We start from the raw sequence: 17,808 nt of genomic DNA, 5'->3' as shown, positions 1-17,808 counted from the left end.
TGTTGGCTTCAGTCCGTGTATTTGGTATTTTAGTCTGCAGGAGTATTTCATTACACATGACCCTGGGGAAGCTGCAACGGTCATAAGTCTGAAAAACGGTCATGTCACTTTTTTCAGTTCTGTTGTAACTCTGAACAGTCACTAAATGAACTGTTGTAAGTCGAGGACTACCTGTACTTTCAGAATTGTAGGATTCTGTCAGTTTAGTTTGCAGTAAAGTAGAACTAGCTTATCTAGTTGGGGTTCCTTTCTGGTTTACCCTGTATGAGTTGACATTAATCTTGCAAGTTTGAAAGTATGAATCCCTCCTGCCCCCACTTCCCTGTATGGTCTGAAAAATTAGGGAAGGTCTCTTCTGAGCCTCTTCTCCCTTCTGCTATCTAGCTATGGGCTATGCTAATTCCTATCTGACTGTTCCCTTGGCAGTGTTCCTTTGCCCAGTCTCCTAACATCTGTCATACATACCATTATACTTCTTGGCTCTGGTTTGAAGAACAAGTGACAGCTGTGACAAGAAGAACCTCTCTATAAATGCATCTTGTATGACAGTTATGTCCTTTCATGAATTGAGAGACTCTTCTCATGGTCAGTAATGGCTTAGTCATCTCTTGTTTGGATTTCTGCAACACCCTGTACACGAGGCTGTTGCTGAAGGCCAATTAGAACGCAGCAGCACGAATAGTTCTAGGCATACTTTGGTTTGCAAGTGTGACAACTCTATTTCACAAGTTGCACCAATTTCCATTTGGCTTCTAGGTATAGTTAAAGGTGCTGGTTAACCGCTTATAGAACCTTTCGAAGCTTGGGATTTTTATGTATGTGGTATCACTCTGGCTTGTTTATCTCTTAAGATCTAGCAGGGTCAGCATGCTGTGGATCCCATCTATGAAATAGTATCATCTTGGGGAATACTCCATAAATTCTTCCTTTGTGATTGCCCCTATCCTGTGGAATCTTTTATGATTGCACCTACCTCCTCGAACTATGTATGGCCCCAACCATGCTGGCCTTCAGAAGAGCATAAACATCCAGCTTTTCCAGTAGACCCTTGGCAGAGTCTTGTGTATCTGTTTCTTACATTAGTATATTTTTATTTATAATCCTTATTTTCTTGTATAGTATCTAGAGTTTGTTCAGTTGAGGTAGAATCATTGTAGCCTGGAGAAAAATATTTTCTTTTTGAATAGTGTGAGCATAACTTCACATAGTATTTATGAGGAAAGAGAGACAAAAAGAGAGTCTCTTGGTCTCTCAGTGTCTACTAATGCTATCATCCGAAGCAGTAATGGGCTTTATAAAAAAAATGGAGCAAAAAAAAAAAACTACAGTGGAAAAACTTACCTTAATTTATTTGCTTGTTTGAGTGAAAGTCCTTGCATTTATAAGCTATACAAAAATTGCTGAGGTGTTATGATATGTTTGCAAACATTCTAAGTGTTCACGAAGAGGTGTAAAAGAATGCTAGTAAACCATTCTTAGAAGAAAACTATTACTTTAAATGACTATGATATATCATTTTGCATAACACAGTTTATTTTTCTATAATAACAAATTTACTAAAGCAGCTGATGAAAGCATTAAAAATCTTTAAACATTTCCAAATTTCAATTTGTCTTGAAAAAAATATTTTCTTTCTTATTTCAGCATTTCTATCCAATCTTTCTTTACAGGTAGTCTTAGACTTACAATCACAATGGATTGGGATCCCAATCATTAAGCAGTGCGATCATTAAACCCATAGGACCACATGATCACTTCACTCAACAAACACAACTCCGACTCTTGCAGTTGTGATCATTAAATGATTGCACGGGTCATTATGCAAAGCACTGGGGAGAGTACTCTCTCCCCACCTACCATGCCTGGGTCCACTTACTTATGCTTTTTTATGTAGATGCAATACTTGGAAGGCTCCTTCTCCAAATTGTCAAGGCCTTCCAAATGATCCTGGGAATAATTGCATTTGCTAGCTGAGGAAGGCTAGAAAGCTAGCAACTGCAATCATTCTGTTATTGCTTATTGTGTTTCTTTTTTGCTGTGCTCTACAAATAATTGCTTATCTTCAAAGGGAACACAGTGATAAATATATACATGTATTACATACTGTTATTTTCAAGGAAGTAATGGCACATTTTATTATAAGAGCATTTAGTCACTGGGATTCTAAAATCCCTACTGCAGTGATCTGGAGTGAGTGAAATAGCAATGTAGATAAAATAACACATAGGTTCAGCTGAGAATAAATTATTCTTGGTACATGCCTTATAAAATAGGACATGTTGAAATAGTATAGAATTGGAAAATAGATTTGGAAGGTGCTAATGAACAGGTTTTGCACCATACTAGTATGGGTTTCTCTGCTTTAAACTAGTCAACATTTAAGATGCCATGCTCTACATTCTGTAAGCTCTAATGACTTGTCCGTTAGTACAGAAGTAGTGCAGAAGGAAAAAAAGTCATTAGGCCATTAAATTTGTTCTGTTGACATCTAAAACAGGAATTTATATGGAATTCAATGATTGATTGACAAATATGGCATACATTTCAAATATATTTACATTTAAGAAACAATTGTGTGCCATTATCATTTTCAGCTCTTTCTGACCATATAGTTAGATTTTCTCCACGATAATCTCACTAACATGGTCTTTCAATGTCATTGAAACTGAGTCCAGCCACCTTTTTGCTGATTATTCTCTTCTTCTTTTTCCTCTGCCTATCCCAGTATTAGAACCTTTTGCAGAAGGCTGGGTTTTCTCTTAATGTGTCAAAGTAGGATGATTTAAGTCTGATCATTTGTTCCTTGAGTAAGAGCTCTGAGTTAATTTGCTTGATGATCCATGGTACCATCCATGGTATTGTCAAGAGTCTTCTCCAACAACCAAGTTGCTTCTATAGGATGCCATTCAAATATCTTTTCCTGGGTCTTTGCAGCTCTTCTACCAAGTGATAGTTTGAAATGCATTTTGATGGCTTGTTCTTTTATGGTTGATGCTTGATCTGAAAAGGCAGCATCTTCGTTTATAAATTCTAAGGGTGGTGGTTCTACCTATTGTCATTGGTTTGGTCTTATTTACATTTAATTTTAGTTTCTTTTTTCACTATGCTTTTTGGCTTTTATTATTAGAGTTTGCAGATCCTTTGCAGTTTTGGCTATCAAGGTAATATTATCAGCATAACATAGATTATTGATGTTTCTTCCCCCAGTTTTAAAGCAATGTTCTTCTTCCAATCAAGCCTCCCTTAATATATATATTCAGCATTTATGTTGAATAAATAAAGGGAGAGTATGCAAATTTCTCACATTCCTTTGCCAACCTGGAACAAGTCTGTTTTACCATGATGTGTCCACACCATAGTTTCTGAACTGTATATAAGTTTCTCATGAAGGCAATGAAATGTTCTAGGATTCTTATTTTCTGAACACATTACACATCTTGATGTAATGAACACAATCAAAGACCTTTTTATAATCAATGGAGTACATACTGATTTCTTTTTGATACTTCTTTTTCATTTTCAGTTATTCAGCATGCATTAGCATAATATTCCTTAGCCTCTTTTTTCATTTTCAGTTATTCAGCATGCATCAGCATAATATTCCTTAGACTTTTCCTAAGCCAGTTTGAACATCTTCTTTTTCATGTAGGATTCTAATCCACATTAGATCATCCTAAACATTATTTTGCTAATATGTGTAATTAAGGCTATTGTACAATAGTTTGCCCACTTTGTTAAGTCTTTTTGTTGTTGTTGGAATGCAGGTGTCCTCTTCCAATTTGTTGAATAAGGCTCTCTCTTGCAACCACTAACAAAGAAGGAATACTTTCAACTTAAACTTCTGAAATATATGTTTCTGGATATAATAAAGTCTAGTGACACCAATAATTTTAGCTTTGTCCCATATGAATTTAGACAGAATTTTGACCTAAATATAATCAGGGTTATGAAATTAGCAAAACAAAACAAATCTGCAGCTGATGCATAAAATAGTCTGAATTATTACGTTATTTAATTTACAGTGCCCATAATTGTAGAATAAAATGTTTTAGCATTTGGATTACCTCTTTTTTCAGCTGTATCAGCTGGAGTAGTTACCACAAGAACCTTTTGGCCAGCAGTGACTATGAAGGAACAGTGATCTTATGGGATGGATTCACAGGGCAACGTTCAAAAGTCTATCAGGTAAAGAAATGCTTGTGTTGATATGGGAAAAATATTACCAAGAAATAAAGTTAAGAGAAAATGATTGCAGGTGAGACAATTTGGCTTCTGTAAGAAATAAAGGAGTATGAGAGAATAAGTATGAGAGAATAAGAATAACATGTGTGTATGTACATGTGTGCAAAACAGAGGGACAAGTTGGGTGTAAAACAAAAAAATGGGTAAATGTGTTCTTGTGCATATGGGAAATGAACAAAATAGTGTTATATATGTATTTGTATGACTGTGTTCCAAAGAGTATTGTGATATTGGGCAACATGTATGATGTTCACTCTAATAATATGGCCCTAAAATCTGAAGAGTCATAGTTGCTGCGTCCCAGTTTCATTTCTTAAGCCAAAAGACATGGCTCTTCTGTTACCATTGAAGATGGGTATCATTAATCATTTGCTTTATGGTTTGGCACTGTAGATGCCAGGACCATTGATATTTACATGTGATAAATCTGTCTAGTGATATGTTGCCTTCAGTTGATGTCCTTTTTAACTGTTTCCTCATGGATGGAATGAAAACTTACTAAAATTCTTGTTTAAAAATTCTTGTTAAAAAGAATGACTTCTTAGCATTCACAAATAGAGCTTATAAATCACCAAGTGCTTTCAATAAATGACCTCTTGTATTGTTATTTCTGTTCCTTGACAGTAAATCTAGCAGCTAGTCCTTTGCACTCAGAATCACTTTTGTATCTTTTTTTTAAAAAAAAATATAGCTTAGAGAAAACAGAGTTTTCAGTGGTTCTGATATTGATAGAGCAGTTGCAACTGAAGTACTGAAAATGAAAACATTGCAGTGGATAAAGCATTTAGAATTAGGAATTAGTTGATGAAAAAGGATGCTCACCAGTATAGAATTGGATATTGTTTAGGATTGTGAGGAAATTAATGTATTAATGTTTCAGTAGAATTCTTTTAATTTATTATTCAAATAAATTATTGAAATAATTTCTATCCTAGTTGGCCTGCCCAGAGTTTGAAATATTTGATTCATTAAATCAATTGGTAGTAGATTATCCAAATAAAAATGTAGGAACCCTTAATGAGTAAAAGATAGGATCTTGCACAAGCCAATACGCTTGCTTTTCAGTCTCCAGACTGAGAAGAATTCTAATATGCAGATAACATTCAGACTCTTCTTTTCTCAAAAGTTTTAATTTGCTCCCAGTTGAAAACTGAGTAATAGGAGTTATTAAACTGAACTATTTTAAAAAACTGACTTTAAAATGTCCAATCCTAAATTAGAAACTCCAGCATATGTGGAATCATGTTTAAGGAGGCTAGAGATGCTGAAACGGATGTGCTAATTAAATAATGTTTTTCTGAGAACTGAGTCTATAGAGGAACATATTGCTTGTATATCCTACTAAGTGGCTAATTTGTTTTTAGAGGTGAAATTTAGCAGTTGCCTCTTCAAAAATGCCATAAGGGATTACTAGCAAGTTGAAACTCATACTGTTGTAATAAGAGTAGTGTAAGATCTTCAAAATGTAATTTTTTAAAAAATTAACTAGGCGTCAAGATAGCTCTCTATATGTCCTTGCTGAGGCTGCTATCAAACAGTACAATCAATTATATTGGGTAGATGAAAAATAGTAAAGTTTTACCAATAATAATTTAACAAAAGTAGTATGTATTTCATCATGACCTTGATTCTATTGAAGAAGTAATTTTCTATCGTTCTATTTCTGTTCCCCCATGACAAAACAGGAGCATGAGAAAAGATGCTGGAGTGTGGACTTTAATTTGATGGATCCTAAACTCTTGGCTTCAGGTTCTGATGATGCAAAAGGTATTGCTTCCCCACCCCCTCCCCAATCACTCTGCCACAGCTGAATTAATAGCTGCAGGGTCCACTTGTCTTTTTTTTTTTTTAACCTTATGTATCTAGTTCTTAAAGCAAAAGCTATTATCATTTAGTGAGGAGGAGTTTTATTTACCAGCTGGCTTGTTGCAGAGCCTGACTCTGAAAGAGAGTGACAATGCCCCCCATCTGGTTTCTAGATATAAGGGAAAGCTCAGATCTTACCACTCCTATTTCAGCACTTATCTACTACATCACAGTGGGTTTCAATTCTATAGGGTTTTTTGTTTATTAGTTAGCTTATTGCAGAATCTGATGCTGATTTAGGCTGATAAGAAGTCAGTGACCCCAGGTCACTCAACCGGTTTCTGTGTCTACAGAAGGATTAGAACCCGACTCTCTCTACTCCTGCTCTAGTACTTTAATAACTACACAACACTGGCTTTCTATGCACAAATATCATATGTGAAACCTGATGATAACTAAAATAGGTGTACAGGATTCATGACAGTTACATACTTTCAAGCCATATGAAAAAAATGAGTTCACTTTCTTGTTTTTAGTCCCAATGAGTTCCGCTTTTTGTTCCTTGCTTTAATCATAGACTAATGTAAAGTTGGTGCTAAAACAAAATTAAATATACCAGTTATCAGATTCTCTATTTTTTATCAGTTCAGATCAGTTAATAGGAAAGGTGACTATAAGTTACAACATTAAACTAAAAAAGTTTGAAGTTTGAACAAAAATGACTTAATTCAAAAAATGTTGCTAGTGTGTAATATTTTCTAGAAAAATAAAACTCAAAATCATTGAATGAAATTCAGTAGAAATTAAAAATAAGTCTCTTGTGCTTTGGTTTTATATTAAGACAACATGTTGGTTTATTACAATTAGGTCCCAAGATAGTTTAGAATCTCTTGTGTTTGAGTGCTGTCTTTCTGGCCTGTCTGGATTGCAGGGTGTGTGGTGGTGATGTCATCATGTCATATATATTTTTTGCAAGAGGTCTTACGGAGGCATCTGAAATTCCCACTAATCCATTGTTGAAGATTGTATGTGATCCACATGTAAACATTGCTTCCTGTTGCTATATTTCTATATAGCAATAGAAATAATAAAAGGAAAAATATTTCATGTGAAAATCCCAGAAAAGCAATTGCAGCTTAATCTACCTAGTTTGCTTGCATTTCTTTTATCTTTCCTTAGTGAAACTGTGGTCAACAAACCTGGACAATTCAGTAGCAAGTATTGAGGCCAAGGCAAATGTGTGTTGTGTAAAATTCAGTCCCTCATCCAGGTACCATCTTGCTTTTGGCTGTGCAGGTAGGTGTAACAATTTGCTCTTTTTGTGTGAAACAAAATGAATAACATAAAAAATAGGGTAAAATTCTTTATATGTATATGTGTAAGTGTTTTGAGTGTCTAGCCATTTAGGCAATGGTTTATAATAATATAACATAAGGCCGAGTTATGGCTACAGACACATATGGCCGAGTTATGGCTACAGGCACACATTTCAAAAATTAGTCATTTTTGAAACAGGATGCCACTGAATATCCTGGCCCCAAGGAATTCTTCTGCTTTCTGTTGCTTTTTGTAAATGCTGGAGGAATGAAAATTTCAGTTCTCCATTGCTGTCTTTTGGAGAAGAGTATTAGAAGCTTTCCAGTATTGTTAAGACATGAATTGGGCAGTAGACCAAGATGTTTATAGCCAAGGAAGCTATAGGCGCAATCCACATGTAATAAATTAAATTGTTGTGAGCGAAAACAACAAGAAGTTGTAGGAACTAGTCGTTCTTAGAAGAGCTGAGAGATATCTGCAAATGTTGTATTTTGCTTTCTTTTTAGGAGACATTTTAGTTAGATAGCATTCTGAAAATATAACTCAGTTTTACATATTGAATCCTCAAAAGCTGAAGTAATTGCTTTCTGTCCAGAAGGCGGCTCTTCAGGATCACAGGGCCAATAACTCTTTCGCTTAAGATTGAGTTTTCTGTTTAGTTACATGGTTTACAAATGCCTAACTCTAAAGAACTCTGGACATTGGATAATAAAACACCAGAAAAATACAAGAGGAAGAAATTATGTGCAAACCCTCTATTATTTTAAGTCTTCTTAGTTACGTAGTTTAGAAACTAAAGTATTCCTTGGCCAATTAAGTTACTTTTGTACCCAAAAATGAGATACAAATTATGTTGATAAAAGTTAAAAGATGCTACCAAAGAAACAAAATGAAAACAATATTCTTGGCACAGAAATTAATAGCAAAAATTATATGAGAAATAACAATTTAAGGAAATAGTAATGACCACTGAATATTGATGCTAAGGAACACTTGAACATACTTTTAAATAATTAATATCAAGTTTTAAATAGTAATTCTTGAGAAGTATTAAAAATTTAGTCACTATAAGAAACAAAAATAATTGGGACCTGAATTTTATAAGTCATTGCAGTCATAAATTGAGGCACCCACAGGAACCAATTTTTTGACCATTTTCATCTAAGTCATTAAGTGAATTGCATGGTTGTTAAGTGAATTTATTCACTTAACCTGAATGGACTTTTTTTATTTTGACTAGAAACTGACAGAAATGGTTGAAAACAATGGATATATAACTACAAGATATTGTGGCTGGTCATAAATGCGAGCAGGGGGCCAAGTGCCCAAAATGTGATTATGCAACCAGGATCATATTTTCCAATGTCCAGAAGTGCTTTATGCGCCATAAAGCACCCCTTTTTGAGGTTGTTGTAATTGCAGAAAATCATTAATCTGTTGTAATTCAAGGACTATTTTTGTTACATAATTATAAAGAAATAATAGTGTGAGATGAATGATAACAAATATATGTTCAATGTACTTTCCTTTAAAAGCAAAATTATATTTAATGTTGAATTCTTAAAATACATAGTTTTGTATTTATTTATTCCATTGTAATTGAGTTTCAATATTTTGAGGTAAATTATTTTAGAAATGCATGTATGAACTGATAGTTGTATTCTTGAATTAAACCTGAGAAGCTAATGTCTTAATCACTGTACTATACCGTATTAATTCTGACTTCATAATTTTTCTTTCATTCAACTGATCTCCTGTTATTAGTGATATTTATCTCAAAATCCTTCTTACCCTATCTCTCTCTCTCTCTCTCTCTCTCTCTCTCTCTCTCTCTCTCTCTCTCTCTCTCTCTCTCTCTCTCGTGTTGACTTTAACATTTTCTACATATCAATTCTTGTGTATCAGGCCAAAGTTCTTGTTTCAAAGTTACATACGATTGTTGGCAAGTTTCTATTTAAAAATATTTCAATATCATTGGAGAATAGAATAGAATAGAATAGAATAGCTTTATTGACCTAGTGTGATAGACACACAAGGAAATTGTCTTACAGTTTTTATTTTCAGTTGATTCAATAGCAGCTGTGTTACAACTCTCATAGGGTCTTCACAGTCATTCAGGATTAATTCTTTGATTGACTTCTTTCTAAACACTTAAATTGCTGATATTTTATTCAGTCAGTTAGGATTCATAGAAATCTGTGTTTTGTCAAGTCCAGAACATACACTCTACTTACGTTGGTTTAGACACAGTGGGAGAGAAAATTAAAGATAAGCAGGTAACATCATTTTGTCAAGAGAAAATGTGATGTATCTGGAATGTACTGTACCTTTTCTTCATATAAACTTTATTTGAACAGCTGCTATAGTCTAGGCAGAGTGATGATCTTGTATTTACTGTCTTTTAGTGCTTTGCCAGTATTCTTTGGATCTTGATGTTGATTTGTATAAATAGTTGCTTCTTTGTTGTGTTGTTTAGAGGAGACATAAAAGAGACAAAATCAGGCAAGAAACACAATGAAATTGACAGCCAAAAATATACTCAGGGACTACAGAGAGTGTGTTACATTGGAATATATAAACATGTTACAGGATTTCAGTTTTGTAAGATGTTTCCAAAAATCTCATCTTTATATTCTTGCTTTTGGATTCCCCCCTGCCCACCCTTCTTCTTTGCAGAACTTTTCTAGCTCGGGAATGTTCTTAAGTCTCCTTGAATATGATGTCTTGTATAACAAGACATACATATCTTCAAATTAGTTGTGAAGCATTTATTGGGGGGGGAGGGAAAGATAGATTTTGGAATCACTTTTACAGTTCTCAAAATTGAACATTATTTCTCTTTCTGCATTTTACTAAATTCAGGATGTTATATTGCCTACATTTACTATATACTTATCCTTTTACCTGTTTCCAAATATTTCATAATATGAAATTTACCTAATGTTTTATCCATCACAAATTAGATTGAAATTTTAATTGTGCAATCATCCATCATTCTGAGATCCCTTTCAATAAGTTACCCCAGGTCCCTTTTGACAGTGTGTGCATAAATATTAGTTGATTGATTTAGTTACTTATTTTTGCTTCAACATGCATCACTTTGCAGTTGCTTACATTGAATTCTACTCTGCATTATAAAGTCATTAAAGAGTTTTAAAGTACATTTTGAAAGAATCGATGTGTTACATGTTCCATAAATACATTCATGGATTCCTGAACGGTCATCCCATTTTGAACCTCCTTTCTCCTGCCTGCTGTTTGAAATCTGAACTGAGTTTTCATAACTTTTAAGGACATTATCTCTAAACTTAAAGACATTATTTCTTTCAAAATGTACTTTAAAACTTTTCCAAGTTACAGATGTTTCAGCTTGAAAATTGGCACAGAAGTCAGTCCCCTGTTCTAATCAAACTTTGCCCTTGTGACCATGTTAGAATGATTTTTCATGCTTCACTTTTTTATTTACTTCCAGGTTAATTGTGTATAAAGCTTCAATTTATTTAGTCTGTTGGGGCTTTACATTTATAGGAGAAATTGTATTGTTACAAGCTAGACATTCACATTTCCGAGGCTGCATATGGCTGTGCTCCTCTTGCTGCACTGTCTTTGTATATCAACTAACAAAACATCCCCAGGTCAGTCATTTCAACTGGGAGACTGCATCATTTTGGTCCACAGTATTCCATCTAGGCCAGTGGTGGCGAACCTATGGTACACGTGCCAGAGGCGGCACTCAAAGCCCTCTCTGTGGGCACGCATGCCATGCCCCAGAGATGGCAACTGTCCCTCTTCAACCAGCCGCCCGCTAACTTGCCGAGGTCCCCATATGGCCGGATGCATCTCAGCATGGCTAGTTTTCCTCCCCCCCGTCCTGTCCCTCCTGGCTCGCATGCTCTCCTTTTCCTGGGCACGACCCATTGCATCGCCTCCTCAGCTGTCGGTTGGCTGGCCATCCAGCTCAGGCAGCTTCTCTGAACTGCTGGCAGTGGGCTGTGGAGCCCCAGAGTGCGCCAGTCGAGGGGCTGGCAGTATGTGGCTGCTGACGGACACCGTCGGCCCCCATGCGCTCGTTGGCCTCTGTGTGCGGGGGCCGATGGTGTCAGGCAGCGGCCACCCTGGCCCCTGCCTTGCCTTGCCCTGCGACAATGGCACCTCTACCCTGTCTCGCCTCGCCTCACCCCACAGGATGAGCCTCCTGCCCACCACCCCATCTGCCAGAGACCCCCTGGATCTCTCCCAACCCTGCCTGTCTCCCACAAGCATCCCTCCCCACGAGCAACATCGAGGTGACTACACCCACCTTGGCAACACCCATCCACTCTGCCATGACCACCACAGCCACACCCACCAATGGGCCACGCCCACCTGGCACCCGGCAATAAATAAGTGGGTTTTGGTTTGCAGTTTGGGCACTCTAAAAGGTTCGCCATCACTGATCTAGGCATTCCCAGTTGACAGTACATCCCGTTCCTTCAGAGGAGTTACCACATCAGTTGTTTTATTATTTGTCTTCTCATAGCAATAATGATTGCAATATTTTTTTTTTCCTGGAGGATAAAATTGATATTGAGTCCTGACACGCATAAATTCCAATACTGGTCAGGGACATCAATATATATGATAAATAATTTCTCTTTGTTTTGCAAAATTCATAGTGAAGTTAATGGCTGCAGCTGTGTTCAACAGCTCTCAAAATATTAAACTGTGCTGTTTCACAAGCAGATAATGTTTAATTCTCAGCTACAGAAATTACAATGTGTTGAGTTTTGTTTACAAATTCAAATATCAGTTTTTTCTAATCATGAATGGCTTAAAACCATTTTAAAACCACTTTGCATTAACCTTTTCATCTTGGCCAATTAAATTTTGAATGGGATTAGTTTTATGTTTTTGGTAGAAATGTATTTAATAGAGCTTCTACATGTCATTCCATGACCAAAAAAATTAGATCAATAAAAAAATCCCTAATGTGTGAAATCTGATTTCCATCACTTGATGAATGTCATCTGTAACCTCAAGCTGTGTGGAAGCTGTTTAAAACCTGCCTGATGTTCTCTTTTAGGCTACTCTTCCTTTTGGTCTACTTTATAGATAAACGGTATTATTAGATATCTATTTAAAAATAATGTAGTAAAATGCTGATAGAGTGCAGTATTAATTTTATAGTCAAATCTTTGTCTCACATGAGATAAGTAGAAAAATTATCTGTCTAAAATAAATAATTTTAATACTAATCAACTAAATCTGTAGATTATACAGTTCTTGGAGTGGATCTAAAGTAGGCCTGAAGCTGTGAAAAAGCATGTGTTCCCCTTTAGTTTCCCCTCCTTGCACTTTCACAAATCTTTTCCTATTTTTAAAAAATAATATTATTGATGTTTTGGACTTCCGATTTGCCATTGCGGCAGTGCGGACACTGGAAGACGAGCTCTGTCTTTTGCGTCTGATTTCGTCCTGCTAAGGGACCCTTGAAAGGGTCGAAAGTCGCCCTGTAGGGGCGACGAGCAAGGAGGGGACCCCCGGGACCCCCGCTTGATCGCGAGAGGACGGTGGCCCTTCCATTTGATCCGGGGAAGCCCTCCAAACGGCGGGGGAAAGACTGGCCATAGCAATATGGCTCGTCACTAAGCTGTTGACAGCCCAAGTCAAAATCACCACCAAGCACCTTTAAAGCAATACGGATGAAACTGGGTGAGATCTGATCTATTTAAGACTTTAAGTATTTTTTTCCTGTAAAAGCTGCACAAAGTATTTTTCCCACTGTGAGGAGTGAGGGAAGGGAATTTTTACCCCACCCTCTAAGAAAAGCGGCAACTAACTACCCAGGGGAAACAGAGCAACTATAAGAACAATTTTAATCTAATTGGATGTATAGGCTTTTGAAACTTGGGGACTAAAAGTGTTCCTATACTTACTGGAGATGTTTGTTTTTATCTAAAAAAAGAAATAAGACTTGAAAAACTATCATAAAAACTTTAGTCTTAAAAAGCTTTAAACGGCATCGGTGACATCCTGTGGTGAAGTATGGTATTACAACTTGTTATTGCCTAAAAGAGACTTGGCTTGAAGCCCAGACTCCAGAAAAAACTTCTTTGACCTTGACAGCTACCACCTGTGATAGACTCATCTGCAAAGAAGGAACTTTTGGGCGGCATATCTGGCCTGTTTGAACTATGAATGTAAACTTTTACTGACTTTCAGAGCTATACATGGGGAATTGCTTTCCTATTTCTTTACATGAGAAGCATATGTTATTATATGAGATGATGGAATACCTTGCACTATAAACTCTTACTTGACAAACAATTTCTACTATAAAGACCACCTATAACATGTGAAATAGATGTCCCATACCTAGCTATAAAAAACAAAAAACTATTTTTAACATTTGATTCTAAAGTCTTCAACTTAATATACTATCAAGAGAATATGGATGAAGATCAGGAAAAATCCTTTCCATGTTGAAATCAATACACGAAACCATTCTTTCAGTTTGTGACAAAATAAGATGCAACATAAAGGAACAAGGTGCCAGCTTAATTATACAAACCCAGATCTTGACTATAACCAAAGAACTAACAATGCAGAAAATAACAAGAGAAGTGGAACAACTAAATACTAAGACAGAGGACTCAGTTGACTAATAGATCCAGCCAACGGAATAATCAGAACAGGGAGTGACAACACTGAAAATGGAAAAGACTTTACAAAAATCAGAAGAAATTTGAGGGAAAGGAAGAAGAACAGATTGAAGGGAAGATAAACCTATCAGGACAATTGTGGGAAATTGGAGTAATAGGGAGGCGATCTAATGAATACAAATGGGCTAGTTCTTCCAAAAAAACTTTAACCAAATGGTCTGTCTTATTCCAAATAATATATATAATAATAGAGGGAGAACTATTTGATGATTCAAAAGCACTGACATGGAAGGTTAGTTGGCAAAGGAAGAAAGCCAGGGTAAGGCTGAAGAAAATAATGGCTTTGATTTATTAGAGGGGATTTCATATTACTAATTAGAGGGTTGAATATGGTGGAAAATAGATAATTTTTAGAAAATAACATAACATTATAATTGAATAGGTAAGATGTGTAACAAGACTAATAGACTTTGGTATGAAAAGGGAAAAAGGGAGAAGTTGAGATAAGGGAAATATTGGTCACCTAATATAAAATATTTGGAAGTCAGTTGAAAATAAGAATTCTGTATGCCCATTATGAGATAATAGATATTACCAGAAAAAGAGAGGAAATATTTGAGCTTTTAAAAATTAGACCTAAACGAAAAAATGCATGTATATTACTGATTTATTGGTGAACCCAAACAATACATATAATGGTTTTGATTTATTAGAGGGGATAATGTATTATTAATTGGATAGTTTAATATGGTGGAAAATAGATAATTTTTAGAAAACAGAATAAAACTATATTCAAATAGAGAAGATGTGTATTTAGAATGTTAGATTTTGTTATGAAAAGGGAAAAATAAGAAGTTGAGATAAGGGAAACTTACCTAAAGCTTGGAAATTATAAATACCAAATGTTAATTTGAATATTGATGGGAAATTAAAGCTTGGGGAAAAAGCAATAACAGGACATTGATTATATTTAAGGATTGAATGCAAACACAATTAAGATATGTATAAGCTAAAAATTATTGATAAATGTAAAAAGATGTATTTACTTAGTTAATAATAACTGTATTAGCCTAATATGAGAAAGTAGATATTAAGGGAAAAAGATAGGAAATATCTGATGTTGTAACTTGAGATTTATACTAAAGATTTATGTATGTTATTAAACTATTGATTAACCCAGTCACCACATTGCTTTTTAAATACTTAATTGTAAAATTATAATAAATAATAATAATAAAATATTATTAAAAAAATACTATTGATGTTTTTAGTAAATGTAGTAAAAACTATTACAAATTAAACTACATGGAAAAAGAAAAGTAAAGAAGAGTTTAGACGGTACAAGGGAAAAAAACGAGAAAAAAAATAAAAGGGAAAAGAAAAAGAAAGGCAATAATAAAGAAGTGGCTTCCAATCTTCATCACATCGAGCATAAACTAATATAGTAAGTTTTTTGTTCTCTTTTAAAATTATAAACGAAAAAATACTTCCCGTAGTCAACTTTTACTTATGTGCAATCCACAAATTGTCATCTTTTCAGTCCTGATTTAAAGGTTACCAGAAATGTCAAACAAATATCAAATAATCTAGTTTTATATTCCACTTTTTGCTCTTTACAATCTTGACCTTTGAACATTCCAATGGCATCACAGGATTTGATATTTCCTCAATTTTTGGCATTCAGAAGAAATCTTCAAAGGTTTCACCAGCCTACTTTGTAAATCCCGATGTTTGGCTTCATTCAGGATTTCTTCTTGCAGTTATTCCCTGTCCAGTTCCTTTACTTGGTTTGACTTTTGTAGTCCCACTTGGTTTGACTTTTGTAGTCTCACTTTTGTTGTCTTCCATGGTTTCAAATTCTATAATGTCTGTGTCAAGTAAGATTTTCTTTTTAAATTTTTCTCATCAACTTCTAAAAGCTTAACCATTGAAATCTTTAAAATCTGAAATTTAAGATGTACATGAAATTATATCAATCTTTGTTATGTTCCTACACTAGCATAGGCAAATATAAACATTGATTAAATGTCCCTCAAAATATTTTAGCTGTTTCCCACTCTGAAAGTATTTGCTGCCTGTGATCTAGATTAAAGAGAATATTGACTGGTTTGAATGTGGTTTGAGCCATTGTTCTGTGCTAGTGTGGCAAGAAACTAATGAATTAAGATTAAAAGGCATTTATCACTGTTTCCTTGGTATGCTCTTGATTTTTGATATTACTGGAATTATCTCAATTTTTAGAGCATCTTAAACCTTTAGTCCAAAAGGAACAGAAAGGCCCTAAACAGTATTAGCTGTGACAATTTCAGTCTATCATAAATCATTTTGAGAAGCTTCTGCAGTGACTAGAGTACCTGTCGTGGCCCCCTCAGAGCCCGGTTCAGAGGAGGAGGAAGAGTTGGAGCTGGGACCATCCGACAGGGAAGGCACGTCAGAGGCTGAGGACGATGCTGTCCCGGGCCCCTCAGGCATTGGGGGAAGTGGTTGACCAGATGGAGAGCTGCCTGCCTGCATAGACACAGGGGAGGATGGCTGCTGACAAACAGTGGTGCTGATAGGCAGCCAATCTCCTCTGATGAGGAACAGCTGCCTACTCCACTCAATCCAAGGGCAAGGAGAGTGGAGCATAGGCAAGCCCAGAGAAGGGCTGCAAGGCTACTTGGGAGGTGGTTGCCCCATCCCTCCTCAAGGAACATCTGGAGGAGACTAACTTAAGGAGAAGTCTTTGTCAAGAACAATTTTTTTCTTTGGCTTACACTCCCCTGGCTTTTACTTATGCCTGTTGCTGTTTGCCTTGCCTCACTTGGAAGATTGCTCTTTGCCTTGTGTTTTGGACCTTGCTCTTGTTCTGTGGACTGCTTTTGGCCTTTGCTTTTCTGTGCCCTTGGAACTGCTTCTTTTCTTGGTCCTGTTTCTTGTCCTGCCCTTGTATCGGGCCTGGACCCTGCCTGGTGGACTGGACTGGGAACCCTGGACCTTGCCCTGTGAGCGTGCTCCTACTCTGTGGGCTTTCTTTGTACTATAGGGTCTGTTGTTTGGGGGACTGAGGGTGGTTGCCTTCAGGGTAGCGTGAGGGTGAAGCCTTACCAGTTGTTGGAGGGCCATTGGCTGGAACATTGGTTAAGAGAAATAAAGAACTCCCTAGAGGCCTGCCTTGCCTTGATCATCTGGATCATAACAGTATCTAAGATTTTTATATTTCTTACTTACAGTAAAAACAATAACTTTCTTTAACAGATCACACTTTTATCTTGTTCAGCAGAAGGTTCATATGATCTGTTGTGAGTTACTGTGGATGTTGTGTTTAAATATTTGACTGTCACCAGGGAGACCCAACTTCTGATTCCCTCTCTCAACCATACAAATTCATTACATAACTTTGAGCCAGTCATGAACACATAGTTTCTCTGTCCAACCTATTTTAGTAGGTGATGGTTATGGGGAAAAATTGTGAGGGGAGAACTGCATATCTGTTGTTTATAGCACTTGGAGAAAAAGGCAGGATAGAAATACAACAAATACAATGAGTCAGATAAAATGTTTATCTAGGAAACATAGCACACTGTTCAAGCACTAATTAATGTGATGGACATTAATCCTGATGTAACTATTCAAAAAATGCAACTTTGGATGGATAAAAATAATGACAGCTCAATTGGGCATGGACACTACATTCTAAAATAATAAATTATTGAGTGACTAATTTAAGAGCACAATATTTATTTATTTATTTATTTATTTATTTCATTTATACCCCGCCCTTCTCCCGGAGGACTCAGGGCGGCTTACAGCCAGTTTAAAA

The 17,808-nt window shown here is 35.9% G+C and overlaps 1 protein-coding gene across 1 annotated transcript in view; it reads left to right on the top strand.

Moving 5' to 3' along the window:
- COP1 (COP1 E3 ubiquitin ligase) overlaps positions 1-17,808 on the top strand; it is a 118,592-nt gene that overhangs the window by 52,064 nt on the left and 48,720 nt on the right. Inside the window, exons 13-15 of the mRNA XM_029284601.1 lie at positions 4,077-4,185; positions 5,928-6,009; positions 7,228-7,344. Coding sequence (XP_029140434.1) covers positions 4,077-4,185; positions 5,928-6,009; positions 7,228-7,344 — 308 coding nt within the window. The remainder of the gene's footprint in view (positions 1-4,076; positions 4,186-5,927; positions 6,010-7,227; positions 7,345-17,808) is intronic.

The sequence above is a fragment of the Protobothrops mucrosquamatus genome, unplaced genomic scaffold, assembly GCF_001527695.2.
Source record: "Protobothrops mucrosquamatus isolate PMUCROS unplaced genomic scaffold, P.Mucros_1.0 scaffold757, whole genome shotgun sequence".
Classification (NCBI taxonomy): domain Eukaryota; kingdom Metazoa; phylum Chordata; class Lepidosauria; order Squamata; family Viperidae; genus Protobothrops; species Protobothrops mucrosquamatus.
This window is presented reverse-complemented; position numbering and strand designations above follow the sequence as displayed.